The sequence below is a fragment of the Pseudopodoces humilis genome, chromosome 9 (assembly GCF_049639895.1).
Source record: "Pseudopodoces humilis isolate 2021_Gansu_Grassland_sample_001 chromosome 9, ASM4963989v1, whole genome shotgun sequence".
Classification (NCBI taxonomy): domain Eukaryota; kingdom Metazoa; phylum Chordata; class Aves; order Passeriformes; family Paridae; genus Pseudopodoces; species Pseudopodoces humilis.
Window position 1 is genome coordinate 19398229 of NC_142208.1, and position 14660 is coordinate 19412888.

The 14660-nt window shown below is 41.6% G+C and overlaps 1 protein-coding gene across 1 annotated transcript; it reads left to right on the plus strand.

Annotated features, from left to right (window-relative positions):
• The first annotated feature begins 895 nt into the window (after positions 1-895).
• On the plus strand, positions 896-13861 carry FAS (Fas cell surface death receptor). Its single transcript, XM_005520602.3, has 9 exons — positions 896-1024; positions 7192-7339; positions 7903-8037; positions 10006-10114; positions 10650-10714; positions 11076-11153; positions 11286-11356; positions 11851-11875; positions 12690-13861. Exons 1-9 carry the CDS (start codon positions 941-943, stop codon positions 13103-13105), a joined length of 1131 nt encoding a protein of 376 aa, XP_005520659.3. The 5' UTR covers positions 896-940; the 3' UTR covers positions 13106-13861.
• The last annotated feature ends 799 nt before the right edge of the window (positions 13862-14660 follow it).

Genomic DNA, 14660 nt, shown 5'->3' on the forward strand with positions numbered 1-14660 from the left:
AGTATTTAAAACAGTAGCTACTTTTTGTTGATGTTATGTATTGCAGCTAAGAGTCATACCAGCAGAAAAGCTGAAGGGTTTTTGAAAATTTGAGTCATAAACCACTGAAAAATGGTGTTTAAAATGAAAATGCCAGGTCGATTGCAACCATGGTCCTCCCAGGGCAGTGGAATCATGTCAAAACCTGAAAGATCAAAACAGGTATCTGTAACTAACGCCATCACGTCATTTCTAACTCTACAAAGGAGGCCAGACTACGAGCACTTCAAACCACTGAAAGCTTGTAGGAAAAACACAAGAAGTGACTGGAAACAGGTAGAAAATAGAAGTCACGGGTTTGAGCAACCCATTCAACAAGACAGCAAAGGGCAGTACTGCCTGCTGCAGTGAGCTGAGCCTGCTCTGAGCGCCTGTTCCATTCTACCCATACGGGACTGTCTGCCCCAAGCCTATCCTCGGCAGTACAACAAAAGCGGAGTTCCTGCCCTCGGTGGGGAGGCAATTGCTCCGCCCAGCACCTGAAGCACAGGAATGGAACGCCTCATTCCCAGCACCAAGGCTGTTGACTTGTCACCTCGGAGCCATGCCTGGCACCCAGGAGCTGCCGAGTGGGTGACCCCGCCACGCCCGGGACGCCCGAGCGGAAGCTCCGTGCCCTCGCTCGCTGTCACCGCGGGGCGCAGAGCACGGGGCTGTCCCGCCGGTGCCCGCGGCTCTCCCGGCGGCCGGAGCCGCTGCCCGGGGCTGCACCACCGCGCCCGGGCTCCCGCGGGGCAGCGCCGGCGCTCCCGGGACCGCGCCCGGCCCGCCGGGCCTCAGCCCAGCCGCGCCGGGCCGGGGCGGGGCGGGGGCGGGCCGGCCGTGTTTGCCAACATGGGAGGAGCCGGCCGGGCCGGCCGCGGGACGGGGCACGGCCCGCCGGAAGGTGCCGGGCAGCGGCATGGGCACGGTGCGGGGCACTGGCGGCATGGCCCCGGTGCGGGACAGCGGCGGCGTGGCCCGGGGGCTCCTTCCCCTGCTCCTCGTAAGTGTCCACCCGAGCGGGGCAGCGGGCGGGCGGCGGGACCGGCCCCGCCGGGGTAGCGGGGCCGGGCGGGGACCAGGAGCGCTGCCCGGTTGCTGCTCGCCACCGGCGGTGACAAAGTCGCTAGCGACATTTCAGTCAATTCGTTAGGCGATGTTTTAAGTGGAAAAAACTCGCCTTGAAGTTCAGGCACTTCTGAAGGGTGCTGAGAGAAGTGCGTGTCGTGCAAAAGGGGACAGAAGGAAAGGGAGATGGATGCGGGGGGCTGTCGGATGGTGCGCTGTAGGTGGGGGACCCGGGACAGCTGGCACCGGCCCCGGGCCGCAGCCGCGGGCGGGACAGCGGAGTCCCCGCCGTGGCAGCCCGGCACGGGACCTGCCCGGGCTACAACCGGCTCGCTGGGAAACCTGCTCCATCTACACCACAGCGGGTCCCTAACACAGAGGGCTGGGGAAGCAACATAAAAAGCAAATACCTGTGGGGGAGGAGTTTGAACCGCTGTGACGGTGACCCAGGAGTAGCTGGAGGAATAGTCCAAGCCTTGCGTCAGTGTGCAGCATTTACTGGAAGCAATAGGGCAGGGCCTTTCCTTCTTGCCTGCGCACAGAGTGAGTCCCTGCAGCTTCTGAGCTTCGCGTCTCGTGTCTCACTCTCATCACTAGTTACCTTCACAAAGGTCCATTTTGAACGCCTGCCGTCAACAGGAGAAGTAAGGAAACGTGTCAGTGGCCAGCACAGGGTCTCCACTAGTACAGGTGCATTACGCCGAAGAGCTGCAGTGCCAGGAGGCTGCAGGACAGCAGATCTAGGCTCGTGTGGATGTCCCGGCTCAGGCTGCGCTCTGGCACAGCTGCCCGAGGCAGCCCTGCTCCCCGAGGCCGGGGCTGGGGAGGGGGCATGAGGCGGGTGGCAGTGAGCCCTGCTGTAGGGCAGAGCCACCACCTGTCTGGAAGTGTGGATGTAGTACACACTGCTGCCCCAGCCCCGAATCTCCTGTTTCAGAGACAACTCACTGGAGCTGACCTTCCAGTCTCTTCACAACGTGGTTTTACTGCTAACAAACACAATTTATTTTGTGGTTTGTCAGGTTAAAATTAAGCCTTAATGTATAAACCACTCAAATTGCAATGTGATTAACTACATAACAGGTAGTGAATTATTTAAAGTATTTCAGAGAGTTCTATCCATGCCCCTGTACAAATCATCAAAGCGTGATTAAATACAAAGAAGGATTTTCATCTGCTGACGTGTGTATTACCTGTTCCTGTATAGGAGCAGCCAACTAGTGACAGAAGTGTCAGTGTAGCTCAGTGTGTTGGAACTATTCAGAATATAAAGATTAAAAATACTTTCATTTATAACACTGCTTCAGAGAATATATAATTTCTGTTCTTATTTTCCAATTATTTCCAAATTTCAGTATACCTTAGAAAGACTGTATCATTCCTACATAATTTCTATTATTAAAAAGTTATTTGTTTTAATTAGCATGTTATTCCACTTCTTTTAAAACAGTAAACCTGGTCAGAGTTTGGCATATTATTTGGTTAAACCAGAACATGAAAACAGTTTGTTGAATGAGACCTCAATTTTGTGAGGAACTCCACGCTGCACTCAAGTAAAAGAAGATTTAGGCATAGTCATGCAAAAATATAAATTGTCTATGAAGTTAGAAAACATCTGAGTTCTTTGTGTAGAAAAAGCTACAAAACTATGTACCACTGAGAGGCACACTTGTCTCAGTTTAGAGACAAATTTTAAGAGAAAACACTCTGGAATGAATGTTTCTCTAAAGAGAAGGGCTTCAATAATCCCTTTTTGCCAATGAGAAAAACTAATAGTAGGTGGTCAAGGTGTAAAAAACCCTGTTTATTAACAAAGCAAGATACCCCCAAGGCATGGGAAAGAAAAAAAAAATTAAACTTTATACCCCACACCCCCCACCTGGCTGCATGACCAGGAGGCAAGGGGAAGGGAAGAAAAAAAATCCATGCTGCAGCTCAGGCGAAAAGTAGATAGGAACCTGTTGAGCTTCTGGTATTGGTGTACTCCTCACAGCAGGCAAAACTGGTGGGTTTTAGTGTCCCTTCTTTTAGTGGCCTGGGTCTTTCCCACCACCCCTGTAGGCTCCCTGCTTTGCAAGCTGAAACAGTTCAAGTGGAAAAAAAACCAAAACAAAAAGAAACAACTGAAGGATCTCTGCTAGAGTCCAGGGGAAAAGGTGGGGAAAGATAAAGTTTCTTGCCTAAGCATGCAAGAATACAAACTGAAGAAAGGCAGCGAGTTAACAATCCGAGTTGCAGCCCAAAGCACGCCAGAGAGAGAGTTTGAACTGAGCCCAGGATTCCCAGGCTCCAGCCTCATCTCCTGGTTCATCTTAAACCATTTTGGGGCATACAGCAGACAATTAGGAAATAAAGTATCATCATAAAATCACCTCAAGACAACACACTAAAGGAACAGGCCAGAGAGTGAACTGCTACGTAAATATTTTTAAATTATGATACAACTACAGAGCAGGCAGTTTTCTGGAAGTTCAGAAGACATACCTTTGAAAACAGGGCTCCTACATTACTGCATTGACCTTTCTTCCTGATATAATGGAAATCTAATTTACACATTTACATGTACATGCATAAACAGCCATAAAATGATGGGATGACCCAAGACTCAAGTGAAAAGTGCAAGGGCCCCAGTTCCGGAAACATGTCTGTGCATGTTTCCACAGTAACCACCTTTATATTTGCAGTAACTCACTGAACGAAGAGAAAGTCATAAGAAAACCATTTTGTGTTACAGACTGAGAAGGGGGAGAGTTGCTGTATTTCTGTCTGCCAAGCTCTAATTCATGCTTAGCCTCAACAAAGTGAGGTTAATATCACTCCCAGCTCTCCAAATAGTGTAGTATTTACTAGGCGCTCATTACCACAGTACTTCTAAAAAGTAAAACCCAACAAAAAAAACAATCATACAACTCCCAGCCCTAATATGTTGTTGCAATGTAAGTCAGCTGAGATATGAAAGGGTGGTAGATTGTATTTGGACAGTGAGTGTTTTGAGGTGCTGGACAGTCTGAAGCTATTTGCTGTCACAGACACTAAACACACACATTTCCCTTGGAATTTGAGAAGCTCAGGATGCTTCTAGTTGTGGGGAAATACCAACTCTCATTGTTGAGCTTTAAAAAATGGAGTTGGATTATTTTTTTTCTTTCTATAAAAGATTTTAAAATATGAAATACTATTTTTAGAGCTTATTTTAGTGCTAACTATGAGATTCAGCCTTGGTGGGAGAAAAAAAAAAAGAGTTGGAGAAAAAATGATACTGGAGGTTTTGGAAGCAGAAATTTCTTGTCATAGTGAAAGAACTGGAGTAGAGAAGCCTTTTAAAATTACTCTTTGAGTGAAATTACTCTTTGAAAAGGCCATCCTGACAGAGTTAATACAAGGGAGATTAATTACAGAGAAAAGCATACTGAAATGGAGCTAGTTCTAGCAACCCAACTTCCATGAGGCAAAAAAAAGCAAGAAAAATCCCCTCTCCTCCTTTTTTAACACTTAGAAAGCCCCTGATGATGCACCTTGGTCCATGTAACAAATCTGGACTGAAAAAAAAGGGCACATTCTGTGGCCATCAGTTTTCTCATTCATCATTGTTTATAGATTAGAAATGGGAGAAGTGGCTTGCTAAAGTAAAATGTGTTATAAAGATAACAAGAGAAAAGAGAGATTTTTTTTTTTCCTCAGGGTTAACATTGTAAAGTTTTAAAAACTCCCGCATGCAAATTACATGTTCACACACTTCCAAAGCTGAGATTACATTTCTAGAAGATGTGTCTTGCAGAAGCTTTTCAGTTGAAATAGATTGACATGTTATGAAGAATACCTTGATAGAGGAGGAACTGGAGGCCTGAGAATCCCAAAATGACACAAGTATTCAAAGAAATTGAAGTTCTTGTCACTGTGTCCTGGAAATGCAGATGAAAACAGGTTTCATAAAAGTGTCCCTAGAAAATACCTGTTGGTGAAAGCATTTTGGAGGACTCTGTTGGAATGAAGGAGAGGGAGCAGGTAGAAAACTCTTTTCATTGTCTGGGCAATGCAAATGCAGAGAAACTGGAAAATTTGGGCTTATATGATAATTTATATGGGCTCTGCTAGGGGCAAATGTCCCCAGCTGATTGATCTTGTTCCCATTAACTGCTTAGTGCAATCTAAGTCTTCAGTTTAGATACAAAAACTATTTTCTTTTTAAGTTGAGAAAGTTAAAAGAGTCTCTGTGAGTCATTTTAGGCTGAAAACATAAAACCACTGTTTGAGTGTACACGTCATGAAAAAGCACCTATCATCCCTGCCTGTATAAAAGCCCCTAAACTGCTTCCTTTCCAATATTAGTGTTTATTGCTCAGTGACAACAGAAAAAGCAACTGAGGTGTGTACAGGAAGCTAAATAACTACTGTCTCTTTTCTGATTTGTTTTTCTTTTTTCCTGTAAGACACACACATAAATAACAAATGGATTGCTTTTAAGAGGGTACAAATCCAGGAGGAAAAAAAAAAGTTTGAAAAAATTAGGGTGTTGCTTTGAAAAAAAGTCTTCACAGTTTTATTATTATTCCTCCTACAGGAAGATGTTGTAAGCCATCCCTGCAAGCAGAACCAGTGTAGGTATTTGGTGCTGCTTAAGTGTCAAATTCTGAGAAATGACCCCCACTTCTTGTAAGTGTACCAGGAAGTTCATCTCCGTGAGCAGGAGCAGGGGGCATCCCTCTAAAAATGTTCTGTTTCTGTAGCCCCTCATACCAGCATAGCTCGTCTGTATAAAAGCATTAACAAGGGGCAGAACTTTGTTCATCTGAGGGAACGCATGTCTCTGCACACATGATGTTTGCAGGCATTTGGTAAAATCAGCAACATTTTACTGGTATTAGTAATTTAGAAATCCGTTTCCTTCTTTGATTATATCCTATTTTCTGCAACGCTCTCTGGACATTTCCTTCATACTTCTTTAGGAAAAACCAAACCAGACTGGTTGTACATCCCTGACTATATTTTAGTAATTATTTTTTAATTGGACTTTCTAATCCAGTATTTAGTGAGACAGTTCTCCTAGGCAAAAAGAAAACAAATCACACTAATTTGACACATCTGTTTGAAAGCTTCTGTGGAGACTTTAATTTTTTAACATCATTACACTGGGATTCATAGGAAAGCACCTTGAAAGCTGTGGCAGCAAAGGAAGAGAGAGCATCAAACAGGGGAAGTGATGGGCTGAGCACCCATACCCAGAGTTCCTCCAGTGCTAATTATGCTCTTCCAGCTACTGGAGCTTCACCTCCAGGTGCAAAGAAAGGCCTTCTTAATTTCAGTCCAGTAACTAATATTATACACATTTTAAACAGATAGATGCTAATAAAATAAAATTAAATTCTTTTCGCCTTCTCACTTATGAATAGAATAGAGGATCAAAAGAAGTGGCTACCTGTAGAACACAATGGTCTTATTGGTTACATCAGTTAATTAGCAACAGATAACACTTCCTTCACTTCAGAGCCGGTTTGATATACAAAATGATTTTTCAGTAGTTTAACATAAAGAGTTTTCTGCATCTAACTGAAATTATGGTCAGCATCCATAGCTCCATTATATAGACATCTCATATTTAGAACGTGCAGAGTAAATATAGAATTCTCCAGAAAATATTGCTGAGACGAAGGCAAACGATACCATATTTATCCTTATCTTTCTTCCTCCTTCTTCCAAATTAATTAAAAGAACATGGTTTGGGCTCTGGGCCACTGTGCTTTATTAGTATCATGAAAAGAGGCAGGGCAGGGACTACTAGTAGAGCTCTGCTGCTTAATGACAGAAATAAAAACAAACAAACAACCCCAAGCACTATGCAATTTAACTTGACAGTGCAAAAAATTGAAATAAATGGATCTGTTGTAAATTAATTTGAAAGGAGAGCATCTGTAGCGGTAGGGTTCATGGCTTTCTTTTGGGTCTTCATTGTCCATTAAATCTAAAGTAATGAACAGTTTTAGTAAGTGAATGAATATCAATATGTTTAGTTATAGAGTAACACTAATAATGTGACTCTGCTAGTACTAAAACACACCTACAGTCCTAAACAGTATCTTTGTCTAATTTTCTGTTCTCTCCTAGGTGGCTGTCTTAATTATTGAAACACAGTGCAAAAATGATACTGAAGCTCTAATAACGTACAATAGGAAGATAATTTCCAGGAGGGAAGTTAAGTGCAACAAGGATGAATACCCTTTAGATACTCAGTGTTGCAAGAAATGTAAAAGTGGTGAGTATGATTGTAAGACTGTGTTGAGAAGTCATTAACAGTGGACACCACAGTGTGCATAATTGCTTTGTGCTGGGATACTGAAGTGGCATGAGGTGGTTTCCTGGATGTAGTGCTTCATTCCAGCTGTATCTTTTTTGTTAGACATAAGCCACTTCAAAGATACTTCTTGAGCTCAGTGCACCAAAAACTTCTCACTACAGAGAGTGGTTCTCTCATAAGATGCTCATTAGAAAAGAGGCAGGCATTAACATACATGTATTTGAAAGAGGTTGAAAAAGTGAAAACACATGCTTTTGCCTACTAGATTCCATACATTCATGGGTTTTCCAGTTTTTCATGTTTTGTTTGTTTGGCGTGTTGTCCTTCAGTATTAAATTGGAGGAAGAGTGAGGATAATCAAATGTTATGCATACTACATTCCTGAAATGCATCTACATATGCACAAAGAATATACATTCCATATTTAGAATCAAAAAGTATTAGGGATTAAAAATGAAATTCCGATGTTAGTCTTAGAGCTGGTGGCTTCTCTCTAAACTGTTGGTTTTCTGTCTCTACAGGTTTTGTTAAAAATGTCTCCTGCCCAACAGATACTATCAAACACTGTGTTCCATGTGAGAAAGGAAAGGAATTCATGAATCACCCCAATGACTTGGACAAATGTTGGAGATGCAAATTGTGTGATAGCAAATTTGGTATGTCTGTAGAAATGCAATGGTAGCAATGACTCCTCTTTTGTACAAGATTTCACTGAAAAGTCTCCACAATACCTTAATCATGGTTAGCATGTAGATTCAAAACTTTTAGTGGTAGAACATGAATGACTTTGTGAGAAAGTAATAGGTTTATCCTCCAGTTCCCTTTCATCAAGCACAAAGTAGGAAGAAAAATAGTTGTTCTATTGTTTCTCCTTACACTGCCTTTGCTTATCCAAAGCCCTTGCAAAGCAGACACTGTACAAACTGGTTAGAGTCAAGGAAGGCAAGTTCTCCCTCTTCTTCACCATCTGTTTAAAAGAGGGGTGCAAGAATTAATGATGATGGTTTCTTTTGTAGTCTTTCATGTAATTGATAATATTATTTAAAATTGATTGTTATCCTTTGAAATGCTCAAGAGGATGTCTGGGATTCATGTGTAAGACTCTAAGGCAAGCTCTGCTGGGGCAGACCAGTGGCCCACCTACCCCAGTATTCTTCATTCAGCAGTGGAGGAAAGAGATGCTGTTTTGAGATAACAAAAACAAACCTGTCTGCTTTCTGTGGTCTGTTCCCTGCAGTCTGTCAGCATCCACAGCTCTGGGAAAGGACATTAGAAGATCTAATAGATCAGTATCTCTTTATGTCTATATGTCTTCATATATGTCTATATAAATATGTCTATTTATGAGTCCTTTGTTCATGAACCTGCTGGGTGACAGCAGAAATTCAGTACCCGTTGCATAAATACCCATCACAGATTTTGTTGGGTTTTTTTTTAAATCCATCAGACTTATCTCCTATCAGTTCCACCAGGCATCCTGTGGATCTGCTCTGCGTGGATTTAGGGAATGATAGTTCTTTATTCCTCATACCCAAAATCAAGTGAATGGCGAGACAGTTCTCAATTCCAGTATGGTTGTACACAGATCACCTGTTGGGTTTTCAATCTCTAGTCCTCTCCCCTTCCTTTAGGACCTCAATATGGATAGAAAACTTTCCTCTCATTTGCTACTATAATAAGAATTTTGCATGGATGAGGAAATTGGTAAGAGCGAAAGAATTCAGTATTTTGTACAGCGTCACAATTATTTAAACTGAAGGGAAGAAAAGGGTAATGGGATGGCTAGTCACAATATTCCACAGACAATAATGAAGTTAAAGAGAAGTCAGTAGACTGGCAATAGGCAAGAGGAAAATTACCACTGAAGTTCCATGTGAACCATTTTTATGATCATTCATGTTTGCTATTTCTGTGAGTTACTTCAGCGCTGGTTTCATAGTAGAGCTTCATCAAATTGTGAAACATAAAGTAGTTTCAAATTACAGCAGGGCACTGAATATAGTAATTCAAAAATTTGTTCTATTTTTATATGTCTATGAAAACAGCTTTCATAGTAGGTAGATACAGTAATTTTTAATTCAGAAGTACTTTTTTCATAGATGGAGATACCATTATCGTATAAACTGAGGATAGGAGAAAATTAATAATTTGGTTTGATTCTTAAGAAGAATACTTAACATGGACATGTTAGCTAAAAAAGAGTGGAATTCCTCATTATGGGAGGTCTTCAAGAAAAGGTAAAAACTTGCTGTCTGTCAGGGAGTGCAAGAACCCATCTCCATTATCAAATGGGGAGATTGGCTGTGTGATCTCAGTCTCCTTCTGGCTTTACACTTCTGAATGGGAAAGAGAAGTTGGGAATTGGCTGTGCTGAATGAGTCCTCTTCTGGTGAGAGCTGTATTGTGTGATGAGTTTTCTGAGCTCTCCTCCAGCAGGGGTCTCTCTGACAGCTCTGTATTCCCAGCGCTCCGTCAGCCCGCAGCTCCTTAGAAAATCTCTCTGTGTGTATTATAAAGTTAAACCTCACCAGCAGAGGTGGAGCTAGCAGCAAGTCTGAGGACAAGACTTTGTGGGCAGAAGCCCACATTTTCAAACTAATACACTTTAAGAAATCTATTTTTAGGTTTGGAGGTTGTAAAGAACTGTACCCCAGAAGAGGACACGCAGTGTGCCTGTGCAAAGAACTATTTTTGCAGTCCTGCAGGATGTGACAGTTGCATGCAATGTACCATGTAAGTTTATGCCTTCATCACTACATATGAAATTGTTAATATGTAATCACATTTTTTTCCAGCTGGTTTCAAGACAGAAGCTAAGGTCATCTATGACCTCAGGGAAAGCATACTAATTTTCCTTTGCACCTGAGCTGACTGAGTTCAATGAACTCAATTTAAAGCCATGAAGACTTTCCAAAGGCATGCAAAAAAACTTACATATCCACTGAGTCTGTATATGCTTTCCAAAAAGTGTAATAAAGTATCTGATAATAAAGATACTGTTTTATTTACTGTAATAAAGTATCTGTTATCTTTGTGTGATCTACTGTTAATTTCATACGTTTTCCCACTGCCACAAATTTCCATGCCATTTTCATACCTATTAAATTCCAAACCCCAAGATCAGGGGTTTGGAATATGAAACCAGCACATTTATCCGGAAAATATGAAATATTTTGCTGGTAAAACTTCTTAGAAGATTTTGATTTGCTCTCTTAACAGCTTAAGAGAGAACAAATCCCCTAATAATTTGTGTTCATATCTTCTGCAGATGTGAAAGCGGTGTAATTGAGAAACAATGTACTTCAGCTTCAGACACTGTATGCGGAACAAAAGGTACCATTTTAAAATGTAGCAAGGTCCATCACATGCTGTATTTTGAGAGGCAATTGTCCTGTTCTACATGCTGGCCATAGTGATTCCTGACAGCTCAGTCAGTTTTTTCAGTCCAATCCTACTGGGCCCTGTGCTGACCTGCAGAGTATGATTTTCCCTTGATCACTGTGCAGGTGTAGGATCTGTTACTCCTTTTTAGGGGCAGCTCACGATTGGTATGTCTTTAACATATTTGGCTTTTGTCATTAGGAAACAACAGGAGAGCTTTTAAAATCTGACACAGTCTTGTTTAAAATTTGGTGTGCTGCTGTATTTCATTTATTGAGTTAACTTTCATGTAAATTTTCCATTGTTCCAACAGAACCAGAAACCCTGTGGTGGGTCATTGCTTTGGTAGCTTCTGTAGCACTGCTAGCAATAGTTGGAGCAATATGGTGGTGTAAGTGATTCCCTACTTATTCCTATTATACTCTGAATGAGATATTCAGATGCTTATTCAAGTACAATTTTATATTCTTGGAGTCCAAAGGGGAGATATCCTGCCCTGGATTTTAAAAATGCTTTTTTTCAGGCAAGAGGAAACGGAAGGGTCTTACAATCAATGAGCACCTCAATAACGGAGTTTACAAACCAGAGCCTTACGTAAGTATTGTTGGCTTTGATCATAAAAAACTCAGCTTTATGCAAAGAACTTTTTTCCATTTAAATTGCACTGGGTCTCTCCAAACGTTTGTGTGCCTCTCTTCTATGACATGAATGAAGTAAATCTCACCACAGGGAATCTTTTGGGAGAAGTAAGAGAAACTCTGTGTTACTTCTTCTGGATTGCTGGAATGCTTCCTAAGTCACATAAGCATGATCAAAACTTCATAAATCATCAGGCCTCCACCAACCCAGGATATTCCTGTCCCTTTGCATAATTTTAAGCAGTATCAATTGTGAGGTGACTCCCCAAACTTACCCAGGTCAGAAGAGGTCTGTCTGTCTGGTCTGACTCTCTCACTCATAAAACAGGAATCATGGAGAAAACTAAAATAAAACTAAAGTATCATGAAATGTATTTATTGTCTTATATATCCTTGTAAGCTTGTTTCTACTTACTTCTCTCTTACTTTTTTGTTTTGTTTTGTTTTCAGGAGAGTGTACTTCTCATAGACACAGGTAAGAGACAAGTAATTTCTCAAAATTCAGTAGGAAGAAAAAACAGATACAGAGATATATGTCCTAAACTACAAAAAAAAAAAGAGTATTTTTGTGTAGGCTTTGCCACTGTCCAGACATGTCATTCCAGCACAAAAGTGAACACTTACTAAAGAAGTGCCAGTTTATAAAGTGCCATCAAGGCACTTAGTGGCATCATAGAAGTCTTGCCTCAGGAGGAATTTTTGGTGTATAGGGAGCAATCATTCATTGTCTACAAGTGAATTTCAGTTCTGCATGTAGTACTGACACTAGGAAACATAAAACTGTGTCTCTATAACCGTGGATAAATATAATAAGGGAGGGAGCAGTCCCACATTGGGATTGAGGATTCACAAACCTACATTATGTTCAGGGGCAGATCCACAGGAGTGATACACAACAGGAAAGCTCCAAGACTGTGCAGAGAAGTGCATCACAACATCACAACAGAAGACCTGTCCTGTTTCAGGACCTCTGCCAACGCTGTTTTGAGAGAATCATGAGAGGTGACCACACTTCAATGATAGGTTATAGTGGGAACTGATACTCTGTTTTACATGGTAGAAAAAAATATGGATGCAAGCCTAAATCCTTGAAATACGTAGCATTTGGCAGGAACATGTAAAAACAGACCTGCCATGTATTGTAAAAAATCACACATAAACCATACCGAGTCACAGATATCTGAAACTTAAATATGGTTTGGATAGGAGAAGTATCAAATCTGAGTGCAGGTGATAAAAGCCAGTAAGATAAAAGTGCCAGGTACATTCATTTTCTTTCACACCCCTAGATGCTGACCTGAGCAACCACATTCCTGGTATTGTGGCAGAGATGACACTTGCAGAAGTCAAGAAATTTGTTCGTCACAACAATGTATCGGAACCTGTCATAGACCAAAGCATTCAGGATTGTCATGGTGATACATCTGAACAGAAGATTAGGCTGTTTCGAGACTGGTACCAAAGTCATGGGATGAAGGGAGCATATGGAAGCCTAATAAGCAGCCTGAGAGAGTTAAAAATGTGTGCTGCAGCTGATAAAATTGAGGAAAAACTAAAGGCAGCTATTTCCAGCTCCCAGGATGGGGGACGGTCTTATAATCCTGACACTGAGCAAAGCAAAACTTGCACTCAAGAGGGTAGAAATTCTTACAATGATAGTGCTGAGCTAAGTAAAGCCTATACTGGTAGTTTGGAACAGACCTAGAGCAGAGTAATTTGAAAATTATTTCTGGATTAGTATTTTTCTAATATAAATAACAGAGCTTTAAAATGGCATTTTCACTGGCAGTTCTGGTTGAGCTCAAGTAAGTTATTATATGCCAAAGGAATAATTACAAATTTAGTAGCAATATCTTTCCTTTAAAAAAAGGTTTAGCCTTATTTGGTTGTTAAGGCCTGGAAGAAGTATTATGACTTGTTTACTAAAAGGTGCAATATAAGACTCCAGACAGAGGATTCATTACAAGAGGAAAAAAGTCATTATTTGAAGAAAAGGTATGGTTTAAATGCATGGTCCTGTATTATTTAATCAATGTAAGGTTTTGCTTACATTAAACATGCAGGATGTTCCTGTTTTTTGAAGTGAAAACTCTGGTATTATGAGTCTAGAAAGTGTACCAGGAAGAATACTTGAAAAAAAAGTTATCTGCCTTACAAGTGATTGAGATACAGGTGTTGCTGTGTAGATTCTACTCTGCTGCAAATACAATTTCTTTCATAAAAGCACTTCTGTGTGTATATGGAGTTTTGTATATGTGTGCAAATTTTCTGTACAGAAAGCTCCCAGTTCTAGGTAAAAATTATTATTTCTGTTGTTCTCAGCAATGTCTGTAAGCCTCTTCTAATGTTAGAACCCTTCAAAGAAATAGGAGCTGAAGGGTTAGCAGCACAACAGAACCACCATTTCTGGAAGGCAACCTTTGGAGTGCATGAAGCTTTTCTAATGCAGAAACTGATGCAATGAAAGCATTTTTTTTATTAAAAAAAAATCTGCATAATACATGACTTCTGTCTTTCTTATTGTGAAGTCTATAGATGTCCTGTTCAGGTTTGCTTTCAGTCAGGTTAGCAGATCAGAATAAAGGAGATCATTCTCATGAAAAAACACCTTACCTTTCTTCCATCACAAAGTGCAAAGGAATCAGGTCCCCAGATTCAAAGGGCCAGTACAGTGCTGGCAGCTTTGCTGTGAGGTCTTTCTCTCTCACTCATTTGTGCAAATCTCACAAAGTCTTTCTTACAACAGAAGGGGAGACTTTGCTGGAAAGGTTTGATTTTTCCAGGTTACACAGTAAGAAAGATGACTTTCTTTGGCTATGCCATCAGTTCCCTAGAGAAAATCTGCAGCCAGTATCAGGACTCAGCCAAAACAGGAAGAGACCTACCTGGGCTTGGTGTAACCTGCCTGCCAGTGTGGGTGTGTGGGGTGGGGTCCCATGGCTGCCACCTGACCACAGGGCCTGGAAGGGGCAAGGCAGAACTGGCCACAGGGTGCCAGAGACTGGCAGTCGACCCCTGCCAATGCTGGGAGCCATGTGGAGCTCCTCCATAATGCCACATAACTGGAAGTGAGGTACCTAGGAAGGCAGTACATGGCCTTTGGAAACAGCTAAAATCTGTGTATGGCATCAAGTAGGAGCCTGAAAGGAAAGGCAGGACGTAGCTTTGGACTCTGTTTCATAGACTTGACCTACTAAAGGTCTCAATGACACAGAGCACATTCTGCCCCTGCCCAGTTTATGTTGTGCAGCTCTTAAGCA